This window comes from Trichoplusia ni, chromosome 5 (assembly GCF_003590095.1).
Source record: "Trichoplusia ni isolate ovarian cell line Hi5 chromosome 5, tn1, whole genome shotgun sequence".
Classification (NCBI taxonomy): domain Eukaryota; kingdom Metazoa; phylum Arthropoda; class Insecta; order Lepidoptera; family Noctuidae; genus Trichoplusia; species Trichoplusia ni.
In genome coordinates, this window is record NC_039482.1 from 5,042,259 (window position 1) to 5,057,759 (window position 15,501).

Consider the following 15,501-nt stretch of genomic DNA (forward strand, 5'->3'; position numbering starts at 1 on the left):
TTTAGCTTTGTTGAAAATAATTTAAAAACCTTTTTGATGAAATCCGCTAGTAGAGTATATAATGTCTTTGTGAAATCCAGCTACCGTATAATAATGAACACCCGAAACGTGAATTTTAATTTTCACACAGAAAATGTTTCCAATCATAACTAGAATGTCATCCTGAACTCTGAGAGGACGGCTGTATGGATGAATATCAGTGTTATTTGAAGAAAACAAATTTCCGAGAAAACCCCCACTGACGTTTCGAGTGTTATTATTTTTGAAAGCAATTTTTGTTTGCAAAGTGATTTTACGTTAATAAACAATCAAATTCTTCGTCATCCGTTCTTACACAGTAATATGGGAGTAGAAGTAGCAGTTATTTCTCCGGGAGATGGTTTGTATTACGTAAATTGTATGCACACTGCTTTGTAACCTCCGGTATCACAGTTTTTAATATTTAATCTACAAAACGTATTTAAAGGCACAACCTACCCGAAACCCGGACAAACTGTAGTCGTTCACTACACAGGAACGTTGCAGAATGGTACAAAATTTGATTCATCAAGGGATAGAGGGCAGCCTTTCAAATTTACGCTTGGACGAGGTGATGTTATAAGAGGCTGGGATGAGGGCATAACTAGGGTAAGTATATGTATTGAATAGAAATAAATACACAAATATTAAAAAAAAAACTAGCAAAATCCTTCTTTAAAAAATATGTTTTGAAAACAGCTTATTATTTTAGTAATTTGTAAATACACGTTTACAGATGTCGGTAGGTGAGCGGGCCACATTGACGTGCTCCCCAGACTTTGCTTACGGCTCTAGAGGTCACCCAGGAGTCATACCACCAAATGCAGTCCTAATATTTGATGTTGAACTATTGCGGGTTGAATAGTCATCTTCCATGATAACATTGGAAAGTTTCAAACAAAAATTGTTAAAAGAATTCTCATTAAATGTTTATAACTAATATTTATGTAACAGTATTTGGTTTGTGACTTATTTGTAATGTTAAAGGGCTGACAATCAAACTGTTTTGTTCAACCTTAACAATGACAAATGGTTTGATTGCTTTTTGAGCTCTTTATAAGTCTTTCTCAGCTTAAGATTTATAAGTAGTTTTGCTAGAGGATTCTGTAATGCTCATTTTGGTGATAATAAGGTGTAATGATAAAGGAAGTGGTAACTAGTTCAGCAAGATATTGAAGCTGATGTATTTTTTTTAGGCTGCTTAAAAGAAGCTTGGATTTAAAGAGCAAAATAGAAAGTTTTTAAGCGAATGGTAAATAAGTCATAAATATTTAACAAAAACTGGCATTTAAGAAAAGTGTATTTTTTTTTGTACGCCTAAAGGAGGTAATATTGTCTTGAAAGATTATATTATTTGTCTGTGACTGCACTGTTTTTTTACATACATTTAGTAAATTTTCATTACTTTTTTAGCCTTGGTATGCCAACTTACTTCCAATTTATGAAGCCTATTATTAACAACATAGCATGTGTGTATAATCATACTGAATAATTTAAAGGGTTCTGCATTAACAAGTCCTCCTAGAGCAGTTTAAAAAAAAGTCATGATGTAATGCTTTTTTTTTCGTGAATTGAAGATTTTGTATTCAATATTGATATTATGTTGACTCTATGCTAGGAAATGATCTGTCTTTGTGTTGCAGATAAAGTTTTTATACTCATTTATGTAGTTCTGATTTTTTTATGACAGTCATGTTTTATATATTTTGTTTATACAATTAATAGTAAGCAAAAATTAAGTATAAATATTATTATGTTTGTGTATGTCATTTATCTATATAATAGTCACAATATGTGTTCTAAAATTCGAAATTGTGTATTTAGAAAAAGAGAATTATGCTTTTATTCAGCCAAGTTGTTTGAAAAGCAGGTAAAGTACAACATGTTTTTTTTGTGTTCACTGTCTACCTACTGTCTTCAAGCAAAGGTTTTTGTATTATTATGCCATAGCACAAATTTTTTGGATAGAAATACTTATCACCACTATGTATGAGTAGCATTCTTTGCTGTAATTGTTAACAAATTAATTTATTATTATGTGTAATAAAAGATTTTATTTAACAGAAAAATAATTTATTTTTAACAAATATCTTAACATCGACCCAAAACCAATATCTTAACATAAATTAATTACTTATTTATTTTATCACAGATTCTTATAAAATATTTGAATTATAATAAAAATATAAAATAGAACTTGTTAGGCTTACAGACCTGGGCCCAATAACCACATTGGAAGGTTTCTTTAAAACTCCTTTCCTTAAGAATACTTTAATACATACATAATAAAATAATATGGTGTCTATAGATTCTCAGGAAAATAATTCATCAATGGAACAACAGTATTTTTGGTAAAAGGTGTGCGGCATAATGCACAACTTTCCAATGCCCCATATGAGCACTGCATACAAAATATATGACCACATGGTAACACGCAGGGTTGAACTATTTCTTCTAGACAAGCCACACATAATTTACTGCTATCAACTTCATTAGGCATTTCTCTCATCTGATCCATGTGCCTTTTTGCTCTATACAAGTTTTGACCACATGACACAATAGCATGTAGCAAGGTTACTACACCCAGGAGTCTTAAATGCGCGTAATATGCCGCAGCTGCTGGGCGAACATTAACATAGTCTATCCCAGTCAGCGTTTTACCAATCTGCAAAGGTCCTCCATTTATATACGCAAATCCGCGATGTATACTTTGAATCTGAGGTACAACACTACTCAATGTTTTAAGAATGACCAGAACAAAATTTTGCGCTTCTATCGTCAAAGAAGGGCTTCGCTCTACGCGTTTCTCTAGACCTTGCAAGACTTGGCGGGTGAAATTTTCTCCGAATGTTGAAAAGATAATGCTGAACAACCGACTGTAATAGCCAGGCAGTTTATTGTATGTTTCGTCAACTTGAACGATACCGGAGTACTCTTCCCCTAAAGTTTGGAGGTCTTTTAGGGTCGTCAGGGATCTGTACATGACTGATGATAAGGGCACTGCCTTGGAAGCGTGTCTCGCAGACATCAACTTCGATAAGGAATCCGCCAACTGTTTCTCATATAGGTCGTCTTTCTGCCACGCTCGAAGCACTTCAGCGGGTTGGGCGGTTGGTAAAGCCATTATTATTTCTTGTTTACGTGAATGGAATGTCTTCTTTTTCGTTTTAGCGCAACTCGCACGGAATGTTGATATCAAAATGTTACTGTCAATGCCTGTTATCAACACGGAACTGTCAAACTTTTTAGTGATGCGTTCAGAATTAGGATTCTTAAACATTTGACATACTATTGTTTATATTGTTGGGTCCGTCGGATTTCGTGTAAGGGCAATTGATACCGAAAGAGCAATGGCCGAAAGCGGTTCATATATTTCGAATATTTTTTAAGTAAAAGGTTTTAGTCAGAGACACGCCTCGACGCTTCTAGCGATTTGTGGCGCCCTGCTAAGTCACTAGTCTAACAGCTGCTGCTTTAATCATTTATAATAAGTCCTAAACTTCAAAAGGATATGTAAATTAAAATGATTACAGACAATCGAATAAAAAACACAATTTATGGAATTATTTATTACCTTAAAACTAACGATTACACACTTAAGTAATCACAAATCAGTGCATTAAACACCACATAGTCCACAATTGTTCATGAGAATTCGGAGAGTCATTGTAATCAAACATGTATATATACACAGACCGACCACGATGATTTTTCTAGTCTAATTTGCCCCAATTTAGGGAAAACAAAGTTACGAGAAGAATATGTTGACGGCGTGACTTCTTCGTTCTCGGCCTGGCCTAGACGAGGCATGGGGCCTAGTCCACCAGGCACGCGGCTGTGTGTGTCAGAAGAAGTGGTGGTATGTGTTCGCAGTTGTATGTCAGGTGCGCCGGCGCTTGGCGGGCGTTGTCGCAGGCGGGGTAGACGTGTTGGCTCGCCGGCGTCCGCGCCGAGAACTGTTGTCTTCATCTATAAGTTTTAAAGAATGACCTGAATATTCAACAATAGAAATATTTTAACAGATATATTTTAACATTTGAGGCCCTTGACCCCAAAAATCTCCTTATTTTTACCCTGTTTTTGGCCATGGCCAATTTTAATGAGTGTAACAAAAATACATATATTATGGAGAAAAATATTACCTGCTACTGAGCTAACTCTAGACTTTGACACCTTTTCTCTCTGTGATGTAGACTTCCTGCTGGACGAACTGTCTCTCGGCCCAGACGCGTTTGAGTCGCGCGAGTCACGCCTTCGATCTATATGTTTAATTGATTATATTATTATACACTCAGAGCTACAAATTAGATATTATTATGTAGTCTAATAAATAAGTCAGATATATTTTACACATCAGGGGGCCCAGATGGAAGTCAGTCTAAGTCATCTAATTTTATCTTTTTTCGCGGTATTCAATCAGTGTGGTTGAATTGTTTTCGTCGCTCCGCGCTGTAGAGATAACGCGACTTTTCACTGACCACTGGCTACCCAATTAATCCATCACATTTATAGCTCTGGGAGGTCTTTTCCCTGCAGTATTTAATAAATAATAAAAACAAAAGAATCCCTTACCCTTACCATAATCTTTCTCAGACTTGATACTGGGTGTGTCGGTGGAGGCGTGGGAACTGCCGCTCTCCTTGCGGGTCTTAGCGGCCAGAGCACTTACGCTGTCCTTACGGCTGCCTGGTCAAGTAAAAGACATGTTAAATGCAGCTAGAGATGTTATATTGCTTATCAGATGAGGGAGACTACTTGTTTAGGTATGAAATTTAAAAGAAGGTAAAATAAAATATGACCTAAAACTCAGTCAGTTTAAAATGATTATTTAATGTGTGTAAAGACACCAAGTTTAAGATTCTGTTTTAAAATCAGATTCTCTTTTTAAAATAAAGCTGGTTTACCTTTTTTTAAGTTTGTAGGTAGATGAAAAGATAGATTATTAAAATTGAAGTGGTAACAAATTATGTCCTTTTTAAGGGCTGGAAGTAAGGCAAAAGATACCAGTGGCAATTTTTACAAACAAAATGTCTCAAATTGCTTGATTTGTAATAAAACATACACCTTTCATTAGAAATAATCAATAATCCAGCCTCAAAAACCAAATAAAAATATCAAAACATTACTTTTGCAATAAATTATTAGATTACTTTGATCCCAAATGGTGCTAACATGCTAACTAAAGAAAAAGAACTACCAATTTTATAAAGTTAAGCAACACATAATCTGCACAGTAAATTAAGAATTGAGATAACATGCTAACAATGTCACATTATCGTTTAACGTACAATCCACAATTTGCTAGTCAAGACCAAAAAACATGGGCTACATTAAAACCTTTTTGAATTTAAGCCAATAACATCTACAAGACCAAAGATGTACTACTTATCCACAACACCAAAGACAACCACCAATAAAAAAAAAACATTACAATTTATAATAGACAAGTTCTACCTTTAGGTGTACTATCTTTAGACGCAGTGCCCCTAGAACTGCTTCTAGGTGTTGAAGGCTTAGGTGAAGGACTCCGCCCATCTAAATTGTAAGACTTTAATGTATTAGAAGCATAATATTATGGCCAAAAGCCTCGCCACTAGAGTACAAAATATTTGGCGCCAAGATTACGCTTAAACCAATTATGAGAGAAAGTGAGAAGTTGAAGTTTTGAATTTAGAATACCAAATTTACCTTCGCTGTCTTCAGCCAATATAGCCTCCTTGCATTTTTGCTTCATAAGGGACCCAAATTCGCTTTCGGGCAAACTGAACGGTACTTCGTGATTTGGAAACGGTATAGGTTCCGTATCTTCAAGTAAATTCAAATCGTAGAGGCTCTCCAAATGTTTCCATATATCTTGGGTAGATATTTCTTTAGCTATAGAATTAGACATTTTCTCCCAAATGCCAGCCATGTGAAAATGTTTGTTTATTCCAACCGGCTTGTGGTTGGCCATGGCGTAAAACAATTGGATTTCCATGTCTACGTCCCATTGCATTGTATCTCCTGCTTTTACCTCCGTTTCTTCTTCACTTGACACCATTTTTTAATTCACAATTTTCACATGAAATAATTCAAAATAAGAAGGAGTACAGCCTGATAAATACGTACGCTCTGTTTATTGATATTCGTGTTTTCAGAAATGTCAAATTGTAAACATCCAGATTCCAGAATCCAGATTGACAGCATGCATTACATAGACAATAATCATGGTTATTATTAACTTCTAGGTTTTTTTATGATAAAAATTATATTACAATTTTGCTTTAAGATTCCTCGCGTAACTCCTCGTCGATGCAATTTAGAATACTTTTACCATATACCAACAAAGCCAATATTTTGAAACATTTATTGATTTGCCACAAAGAGCCTCAAGAACTGAACGCTACCATGGTGCTTAATTTTATAGTCTGTGACACTTTAATTTTCATGTGTTGTGTCAATTTGACAAGCGTTAAGAGCTGCTCTGCTCTGTCGCGGTTTATAATTTAATACTGCTACATATCGTAATGTTACTGAACGGAGTTTAATATAATTAGAATACATAGTACTGATCATGGCTAATCACTATGAGGTGCCCAATTGGTAAGGGGTACCAATGTATTTCTGGAATTTGTTACATTCTCACGCTCGGCATCGTTTACCGGTCATGAATTTCTTATTTATTTTAGGGCTGGAAAACCGCCGACTGGTCTACATCTGGACGTGTTGAAAGGCGACAAATTGATTCAAAAACTGATGATTGATGAGAAGAAGTGCTATTTATTTGGGCGTAACCCTCAAATGAACGATTTTTGCATCGACCATGCGAGTTGTTCAAGGGTGCATGCTGCATTTGTTTACCATAAACACTTGAATAGAGCATTTTTAGTCGACTTAGGCAGTAGTAAGTATTTTACTGCCTTAGAGAAATATGTTGGTGAATTTATGTTGGTATTAATGTGGTTATCAACGCAATTTTAGCGCATGGGACGTTTATCGGACAAATGCGCCTCGACGCGCATAAGCCGACGCAACTGCCTATAGACTCGAATTTTCACTTTGGGGCTTCGACTAGAAACTACATTATAAGGTGGGTATTTTACTAAGCCTCTTATACTACTATTTAGGCCTGGCAACCTCTAGTGTATTTTATTACAATTTTATTATCAAATCATAAAACTTCAGCAAATTGGTTACAAAACATCAAAACCAGTATTAAGACAATGCAGTTTACATTGACAGCCTATTATATAACAACAATAATTTCTTGTATCAACAAAGTACACATGTTTGACTACTCACACTATCATATATATTTTCTCAGAGAGCGTCCAACTGGTAATGCTAGGGGGATAATGGAAGACCTACCCAATACTGAGCAAGAAGGTGCATTGCTAGGTCTGCCTGAAACACAGACTGAATTAGATGTAAGTAAAATTAAAGGACTAAAGTATATTGAAGGGACCAAATGAAAGGCTTTGGCCTATGGCTTAACCAAAAATATATGTACTGGTATGACAAGGGTTGGGTCTTTGGATTAAAGCACTATAGTAGGCAGGTCTGTCAGTAGATCTTCATATTTCCATAAAATCTTGACAGACTAATACTTCTCGTAGTTCATTCAAATATAGCATCTTGTACATCAAAAGCAATATTTTATCATAACTAGCTAGTTTTATCACAATTGTTTCATTAGTTGTAATTATAGATATTCACATTATTCACTGTTGAAACATGAGTTGGACTGACATACTGAAATAAGCACAGCACACTCAGCAGCTACAGCTCTTGTATCTTCAATGTAACATGTAAGAATCTTAGACAAATTTTATTTAAAACTTAATTTTATGATTTCAGAATCTTACAGAATTCAATACAGCTCACAACAGAAGAATTTCTATGCTGGGCATATCAACTGATGATGGCAGTGATGTTATGAAGGTAATTTATTTATAAATAACAAATTATAATAACAAATACATTTTTAAAAATAAGTATGAGTAGTAAAATATGAATACAGAGGATTTATGTAGTATAGAATCATAACAAGTTCCTCTGTTTCGGAAAGCATGTTAAATAATGTGGTCTCACGATTTCATCACCTTACAGATAATATAATCTTAATTTATATTTGATTGTTGATGAAGAGCTCCCTAACTACTAAACCTATTGGAATCAAATATGCACTGTCTACAGTTTTGAAAGATAAGGCCCCTTTTACGGAGTCGCGAAGAATCGCTCATCGCGTTGTGCGTCGCGGTCCGCACTCATCTCAATCATATGAAATTGTATGAGAGCCTTTACATATAAGGCATTCTGAACGAGTTTGCTTATAATGAACAGATTTTTTTGCACTGCCACGACACTGCATCTCTATGATAAATGTCCTGCGATGCGTTTGTGTTTACGCTAGCGATGATAAGTGCCTTCTGACGTTTCGCTAGACACTCCGCCGCACACGACACACGACGCCCCGCGTCTCCGTAAATGAGGTGCTGGATAAACTTACTTTCTGTATTTCCAAATATATTATTATGATCAACTGATAGGCGGTAGAAAGTTCGCAGTGTAAATTACGACTCAACTCCATACCTAAAACCCAGCCCATTATTCCAGCCTCCAACCGGCACGAAGCGCTCTGCCTCAATGTCTGGTGGTATAGCAAAGAAACAGAAGAGGAACGTCTCCTTTAATGAAGAGGTGGATATTATCAACCCTGAGGATATAGATCCCACTATTGGCAGGTTCCGGAACCTTGTCAAGTCGACCATAGTGCCAAACCCGAATAGTGCTCCGAAGAAATTGAAACTGCAGAGTGCTGATGAAGGTAAGTCACGGAAAATGGTTGCTTTGGAGTAATGGTATAATAGTAATAGTGATCAGATTAACTTCTGAAGAGAAATGATGGAGAATGTATATCAGTAAAGCTGAATTTCTTACGACTGTAGCTTAGTTACAATAACAACATTTATTTAACATGCATGTTGCATGGGATTCATACAGAGGTCTATGTTATGCGGTTATTGAATCCACGATGCCGTGCGTACCAACCATTGACGGTCACCAACCACTATTCAGTCGGAAAATTCATTCGTGTATTTTTTTTGCGAAATTCCTGCCGTTCTAAAGAATTCAATCCTTATGTCACGGGAGTTACACGAATGTTCAAGCCATATGCAAAAAAATAACCAAACTTACAACATGCGTTCTTGAATCACAAAAAATCTTCGCGGGGATCGCACCCAAGACACGTCACGCACAGTGCGACTTATAACCCGCTTGCCTAGTTGTGCAGAGACATGCAAGTTGCCTTTTGACTTGTACAATCAACTATTATTACTATCTGTACACAAGATCGATTCTGATCATTAACAGGAATATTTTTTAATGATTTTGCATTATTTTGTATTGAATGTGCAGGACAACACCACCATTCGCTGAGATTGCAGGAAATATCGAGAGGCAGCAACCTGTATTCAGACTTACCTGCGCCGAGTTCCCATCTCAGTTTGATTGGAGCCAGGTAACACTACTTAACTACAATAATTATCTGATCGTCCTGAAGACAAGTAGCATTAAACCTTACATTACAGCCATTTTCAAATACGATATTGAGAAAAAGTCAACCATCATAGGTATCATTCCGTCTCTGTCACTCTTCAGTGAAATGAATATGAATAAACAAATCCCTACTAATATTATAAATGCGAAAGTAACTCTGTACAGTCTGTCTGTTACGCTTTCATGTCTAAACCACTGAACCGATTTTAATGAAATTTGCTACAGAGATAGAGCTGACCTTGAGAAAGAACATAGGATAGTTTTTATCCCGGACTTTTGAAGAGTTCTCTTGGAAACGCGATATAACCGACATCGACGCGGGCGAAGCCGCGGGCGAAAACCTAGTTAGAACATAATTTAAAGTGGCCATTAATCAGTATGCTTTAGTGTTTCCAATCTCAAAAATTCGGTAATATTCCTAGTATTAATATATCTTTGTTTTCAGGTTGGGCTTGTCACTACCTAATCCTGCGCCTGATGTGGAACTCGAAGGACCAGAACCTCACTTGAACATTCATCCACCTCTCCCACATACTGGTAAGCTAGCTAAAAATGTGTTTTTTTTTACTTCATGTGCTGTTGCGGGATTGTTGGGAATGAAAACTTTGTCAAACCTTTTAAAATGTCTTAAAAGATAGGGGTATTACACAGATATAAAAGTGATATTGAAATATTGCACTAAACGAATAAAAAAAATTGGTTTGACAAGAATTTCGCTGAAAGATCAGGTGTTTTCAAATAACCCAACTATGTATTTATGTCCTCTCGCTGTTATCCTAAGTGATGAGGATCGTGACCCGCTCTTTGCTGCATGAGTTTCTTGCTTATTACCTGACTCCACATGTTTCTGTCTGACATAGACTGAAGTGTATTATAGACGGTAGTGTCTACAGCGGTCAGTTCAGCTTGTCGGGCTTCGGGGCCATGCCTTTCCCTCAACTTTGCCAGTGACCTTTAATTTTCCCACATTTTCATTGCCTTTCCTGGCAATGAGGCAGAAATGCATGTCCCAAAATGCTCGTTAATTAGTTACATATTCATAACATCTACAGTATTATTATCAACTGTACTATGCTTTGAAAATATTGACAAGATCTTTTTATTATAGCCCCAGAAGAGGCCGGCCCATCAAACGAACCTCGCAAGAAGAAATACGCCAAAGAGGCCTGGCCTGGCCGCAAACCTGGCCTCATACCGGGCGTATGAGGGTTACCCAAACGATAGTGACACTATAGTGACGCGCTGCGACGCTAGTGATGTGACTCTACCGTGTACAAATAGTCTATGGATACCCACTACAGGTTTTGCCGTTAATATGTTGGTAGTATGTAAGTTACATTATAAGATACTGTTAAATATTCAGGCCAATGATGTTTCTTCAATAGAAAGTGTTATAAAAAACTGTCTAAATAATTACAGTCATCGAAGGATTGTCAATTAAATTGATATAGGGTTATTGTAGCAACATTACATTAATTCTAGAAAAAATTGTCAGAGTCCAAGGTTGTCATATATTTAAGCATTCACTGGTTTCTAACTTGGCCTTAGAAAAGAGACAAAAAACGCTGGTTACAACTTAGTTTAAAAATGCGGTTAGCACATTTATTAGACGGTAAATAGAGCTTCCTTTCCATAAGTAAAATAATTAAAGTTAATTGGTATAAATAATAGTACAATAAAGTTAGTGATTGTGGTAATTTATTATTAAATGACTCGCATATTGCTCAATTAAATAAAACTTATCTTGTAAGATAGGTAATCGAAATAAATGTACACATGACAACATACATTTTAGTCTATTAATCTATTCCAGAAACATGGACCATAGACAAGTTAGAGTTTCTATGCCTAGGGCTGTTTAGACGAGGCGAGAAATAAATTGCCATTCATAGCAGTGATAGTCCCGTGGTAAAATCATTGGATTGCCAAGTCACTCATTAATATCCTCTAGAATTCGAATGTGACGAAAGAGAATGCGAATGAACACATTATGTGGTAATAGAGCAAACTTGAAAAAAATCAAAGGTTTGCAAAGCCACATCATTGTATATCAACATTATCAGATTGGAATTGCAAATTTTAATGTATTGCAACTTGAAAGATACTTCTCGCGTTGACAAAACAAGCCTCTTATGTATATAGCACTAAGATTTGCCTACCCTTCACTGCTTCCTATTAAATATAAATAAGTCTAAGAATAGTCGCAATGAAGTTCACAGTCCTATTTCTAATTTTGAAATCACTTTGCGAATGAAAACAATGGCCTATGTTCATCAGGCAGCTATAGTACCAACATTCAAATAAAAAGGAATAAAAAGAATGTAGTTTTATCTCTTTGACAACTAAAGAAAATGTGACGGAAAGTTGTTTTGTTTGCGTTTTAATACGAGGCACGGCCATATACAGAGAGCTTTGTGTCAACTACCTGACAGAAAACGAGCTATTTAATGATGTCTGAAGAGCTAGCTAAGTGGTTTATGTCGCCACGATAGTGATCACTGCGCAAGTGCTGCTTGAGTCGACTCCTGCGCAGTGCAAGCGCATGTGTGATACACAATAGACATATACCAGGCAGACAGAGGTTGATTCTTAAATCTTAAATACTTAAATAATTCTACAGTTTAGTTCCGTGTCTTTATCGAGATCGCCCGACTAGTTTCAGACCCAACCGGAGTCCTTAATCATGAGATGATATGGTGTGTGTTTGTTACCCCTTCAGGCCCAAACTGCTGGAAGATTTTCATGAAATTTGGTACGGTGTTAAAATAGAAACGGTGTTAAAGAAAAGTGACGCGGTTGCGGGTCGCGCTTGTAACCGCAAACTCAGTCTGTCGATCTATGTGTCTTTTATGTCAATGTATATATTGTAATTTGGCTTCAGAAAATGACTTTTTTTTTGTAATAAATGCTTTTAGTTTTGCAACTATAACATTAATACAATAGCGTTTAATTAAATGTATTGTACCACGTGTAATAAGAAACTACAAATGTAGCATATTATAACGAAACATCAACATATTAATGGTTTTTATCTGTAGTTAGTAAAATAAAACGTTGCTCATAATAGCAATCACACTTTTTCATTCATTTTAAGTACATTCAAATGTATTGAGTATAATAATTATAAGTATTTTTAAGAAAATTGTGAATGAATTATAAGAGAAAGTCATACCTATTGAATTGAGTTTTTATTTCTTCCTAAATTTAATGTGTTATGTGTAAGTTTAATAAAGATTATAACCGCCATTTAGCTCTCGATACATGCTTATGTAGTTCAAACCCAAAGTTGTGGCTGATTCATATTGTAATTATTAGTATTAATACCAACTTATGTTATTGTACCTTTCAATCTCTGCACTAACATTTGATAAAAAAATACATACTTATAAGGTAGGCTCTAAGTAAAGACAACGACAAAACTTGATTAACAGAAAAAGAAAACCAACCCCAGTACCAACGCAATACAATCCAAATAAAAAGGTTTTTATAAGAATCACTTTTAAAATGTTACAATAATGACAAGTCGCGCTTTTCCAAAATGATAGTCCTATGGATAACCAAAGAGAAGCTGCTTTTACAATTGTAATAGACGATAAGGAGAAGAAAAATAGTGTTTACAAAAACATAAATATTCTTCTTAAAAGGCACGTATTATAAAAAAAAAATACTTTTACCCATCATAATTAAAAAAGATTGACTTTCGCCACCGACTGTCCGTTTTACTTAAAACAAGGAGGTATTCATTAATTCGACACGGCCAAGAGGTTGTTATTCGGAAAGGCGACCTTTTGATGCAACGCGATACCGCCCGAGTCCCAAATCTTTTGAAGACAGCACGTTTGTAACCTCGTTAAATTAAGAGTTAAGAAAGGTAAGAAAAAAAACAGGAATAAAATGTATGTAGGTAACAATTGAAGATGGAAAAGTATGTTTTGAATTTAAATGTAAATTGAATGGAGTTTAGTGTGATTATTTCATTTTGGAATGTCCGAAGGGTGTCTAAGACTTGAACGGCGAAATTCGGGTAGGCATAAGATGAGATGGGCAGATGATAATAGCAGGTAGATAATAAGCTAGCTGTCGCCCGCGGTGCCGCCCTCTACACATCGAAAATGATCCCACGGGAACTGACATGAAATCGGGATAAAACTATCCTTAATGTTAATCCAGGTTATAAACTATCTCTGTACCAAATTTCGTCTAAATCCGTTCAGTGGTTTTTCGTGAAAGAGTAACAAACATCCATACCTACATAAAAAAAATCGCATTTATAATATTACTAGGATAAAGGAAGGTAAAGACCTACCTATCTTCGACTTGAAAGCCAATCGCTGACTCTGTAAAGCTTACAACGTACACTTTATAACAAACTACATAGACTTTCAATACAATCTGAAAGCGGTATTACGTGAAGAGCAAAAGCAATGCGATAGCAAAAATTGTAGAGTTATTCCTGCTTATATTGCTATTATTTAATTCATATTTCGTAAAACGTCAAGCAAGTTACAAAGACAGCAGTAGACGCAGTAGTCAAGGTTTTTTGGAATCAATTGCTGAGCTTTTGCTTTAGCTAGAGACGTAATACCTTCTTCGCTCAAAGGCATAGAAAATAAACCTCGAACGGTATTGCTTCCGTTCTCGAAATGATCCGAGCGTAGCGTTTAATGGGCTGGTTGAGAGAGCCGGTGTAATAGTCTAGTGAAGGTTGTATTTGGTCAAATATTTGGAAGCTGGACTGGTTCTAGGCGGCGCATGATAAGAATTTACGAAAGGATATTTGTACAATAGTGTGACGTTATTAGGAGGTTAGATTTTGAATTAGAAAAGATATAGAATTGGAAGCATGCTACGTTATCGTTGTACGGTAAATCGCCAATTCGTAAAAACTGTGTTCATTCCGTTCAAGAACGACAATCTGCTCTGAGGTCTTGCTATTTCGGTTTATTCAATATGCCTTTATCCCGAATTACAGAATATTTACATAAAAATATCGAAGAAAATCACAAAAAAAGACCGCGGACGGACCGTAGCTATTTGTCAATAACGGAAAACCTACAAGAATCACACATTTCTTCAAATGATCATACACATTAACATAAACGTAGTATTCGTAGTAATCCGAATTAATTCGTAGCACTACGCAATAACGTAGCAAGGTTAACTTTATATTAGGTACTTCACAGACTTGCAATTCTTCATTTAACTTGATCATAAAGTATTCAAGTTTTGTTTTTTTAACCTAAAGCTTTGCTTAACCTGTATTTGTACCTAAGCATTTTGCCAAAACAGTAACTGTTTTGACAGTGAGTGGTTCGAACCGTACCGAAATTTTCAAATTTTGTGAAGACTACGAATATATATCCAATTTCCATTCATGATAAATGAATGGAAATGTCCATTTCAAATAGCAGTATTGGGGCACACGATTCTGCCGAGGTATTCAGGGTGTGAATGGATTGCAACCTACACACGTTTCAGACCTACCAGACGCCTACCACCACCTCTCAAAGTAATAAGTGTAGGTGTGGAAGCGAGACAACGCATTAAATGTAGAGCTGTGTCTCTTTCCCACAGCTGAAGTAATATCACTTTAACTTGTAGTGTTAGCCTTCTGTATCTACAACACCTACATAGAACTGACCTTTAAATTATTGTTTCGTTTATAAAAGTCTGCTTAGCAGTCACTCAAAATGCTCATTTATTTTATGAGTGCCTTTCTAAAATTTGTAAGATGGAAATAGTTGACTGTCAAAAATATAAAGATACCTTCAACTTACAATTCCAAGCATATAATATGAATAAATAATTATTTGTTAAGCGTGGGTACTTTAGTGAAATATAATACAGATAAAATATTTGTTCTTTTTGTTTTGTTTTAAACCACATCTGCAATATGGAATTTAATAGGTACTCGTGTACGGGGCTTGGCTATTCAAACAAAAA

At 35.7% G+C, this 15,501-nt stretch overlaps 4 protein-coding genes across 7 annotated transcripts; 2 read left to right on the forward strand and 2 right to left on the reverse strand.

Moving 5' to 3' along the window:
* Nucleotides 1-75: 75 nt before the first annotated feature.
* LOC113494163 (12 kDa FK506-binding protein-like) lies at nt 76-1,841 on the forward strand. Its single transcript, XM_026872364.1, has 3 exons — nt 76-379; nt 467-627; nt 755-1,841. The coding sequence occupies exons 1-3, from the start codon at nt 343-345 to the stop codon at nt 881-883; spliced, it is 327 nt and encodes a 108-aa protein (XP_026728165.1). The 5' UTR covers nt 76-342; the 3' UTR covers nt 884-1,841.
* Nucleotides 1,842-2,074: 233 nt separating this feature from the next.
* Nucleotides 2,075-3,494, reverse strand: LOC113494161 (peroxisome biogenesis factor 10). Its single transcript, XM_026872358.1, has one exon. The coding sequence runs from the start codon at nt 3,296-3,298 to the stop codon at nt 2,321-2,323; it is 978 nt and encodes a 325-aa protein (XP_026728159.1). The 5' UTR covers nt 3,299-3,494; the 3' UTR covers nt 2,075-2,320.
* Nucleotides 3,495-3,572: 78 nt separating this feature from the next.
* Nucleotides 3,573-6,206, reverse strand: LOC113494162 (MRG/MORF4L-binding protein). 4 transcript variants are annotated; one of them, XM_026872359.1, is made up of 5 exons: nt 5,707-6,206; nt 5,473-5,553; nt 4,591-4,704; nt 4,161-4,277; nt 3,573-3,987 (listed from the first exon to the last, which is right to left on the reverse strand). In XM_026872359.1, the coding sequence occupies exons 1-5, from the start codon at nt 6,056-6,058 to the stop codon at nt 3,899-3,901; spliced, it is 753 nt and encodes a 250-aa protein (XP_026728160.1). In that variant the 5' UTR covers nt 6,059-6,206; the 3' UTR covers nt 3,573-3,898. The 4 variants fall into 4 exon arrangements, with proteins under 4 accessions (XP_026728160.1, XP_026728161.1, XP_026728163.1 ...); XM_026872360.1 differs by having other exon boundaries at nt 4,597-4,704; nt 5,707-6,205; XM_026872362.1 differs by lacking the exon at nt 5,473-5,553 and having other exon boundaries at nt 5,707-6,205.
* Nucleotides 6,207-6,438: 232 nt separating this feature from the next.
* On the forward strand, nt 6,439-12,738 carry LOC113494160 (nuclear inhibitor of protein phosphatase 1). The gene is made up of 9 exons (XM_026872357.1): nt 6,439-6,600; nt 6,687-6,901; nt 6,979-7,087; nt 7,322-7,424; nt 7,855-7,938; nt 8,614-8,824; nt 9,418-9,520; nt 10,004-10,095; nt 10,667-12,738. Exons 1-9 carry the CDS (start codon nt 6,572-6,574, stop codon nt 10,762-10,764), a joined length of 1,044 nt encoding a protein of 347 aa, XP_026728158.1. The 5' UTR covers nt 6,439-6,571; the 3' UTR covers nt 10,765-12,738.
* Nucleotides 12,739-15,501: the final 2,763 nt, after the last annotated feature.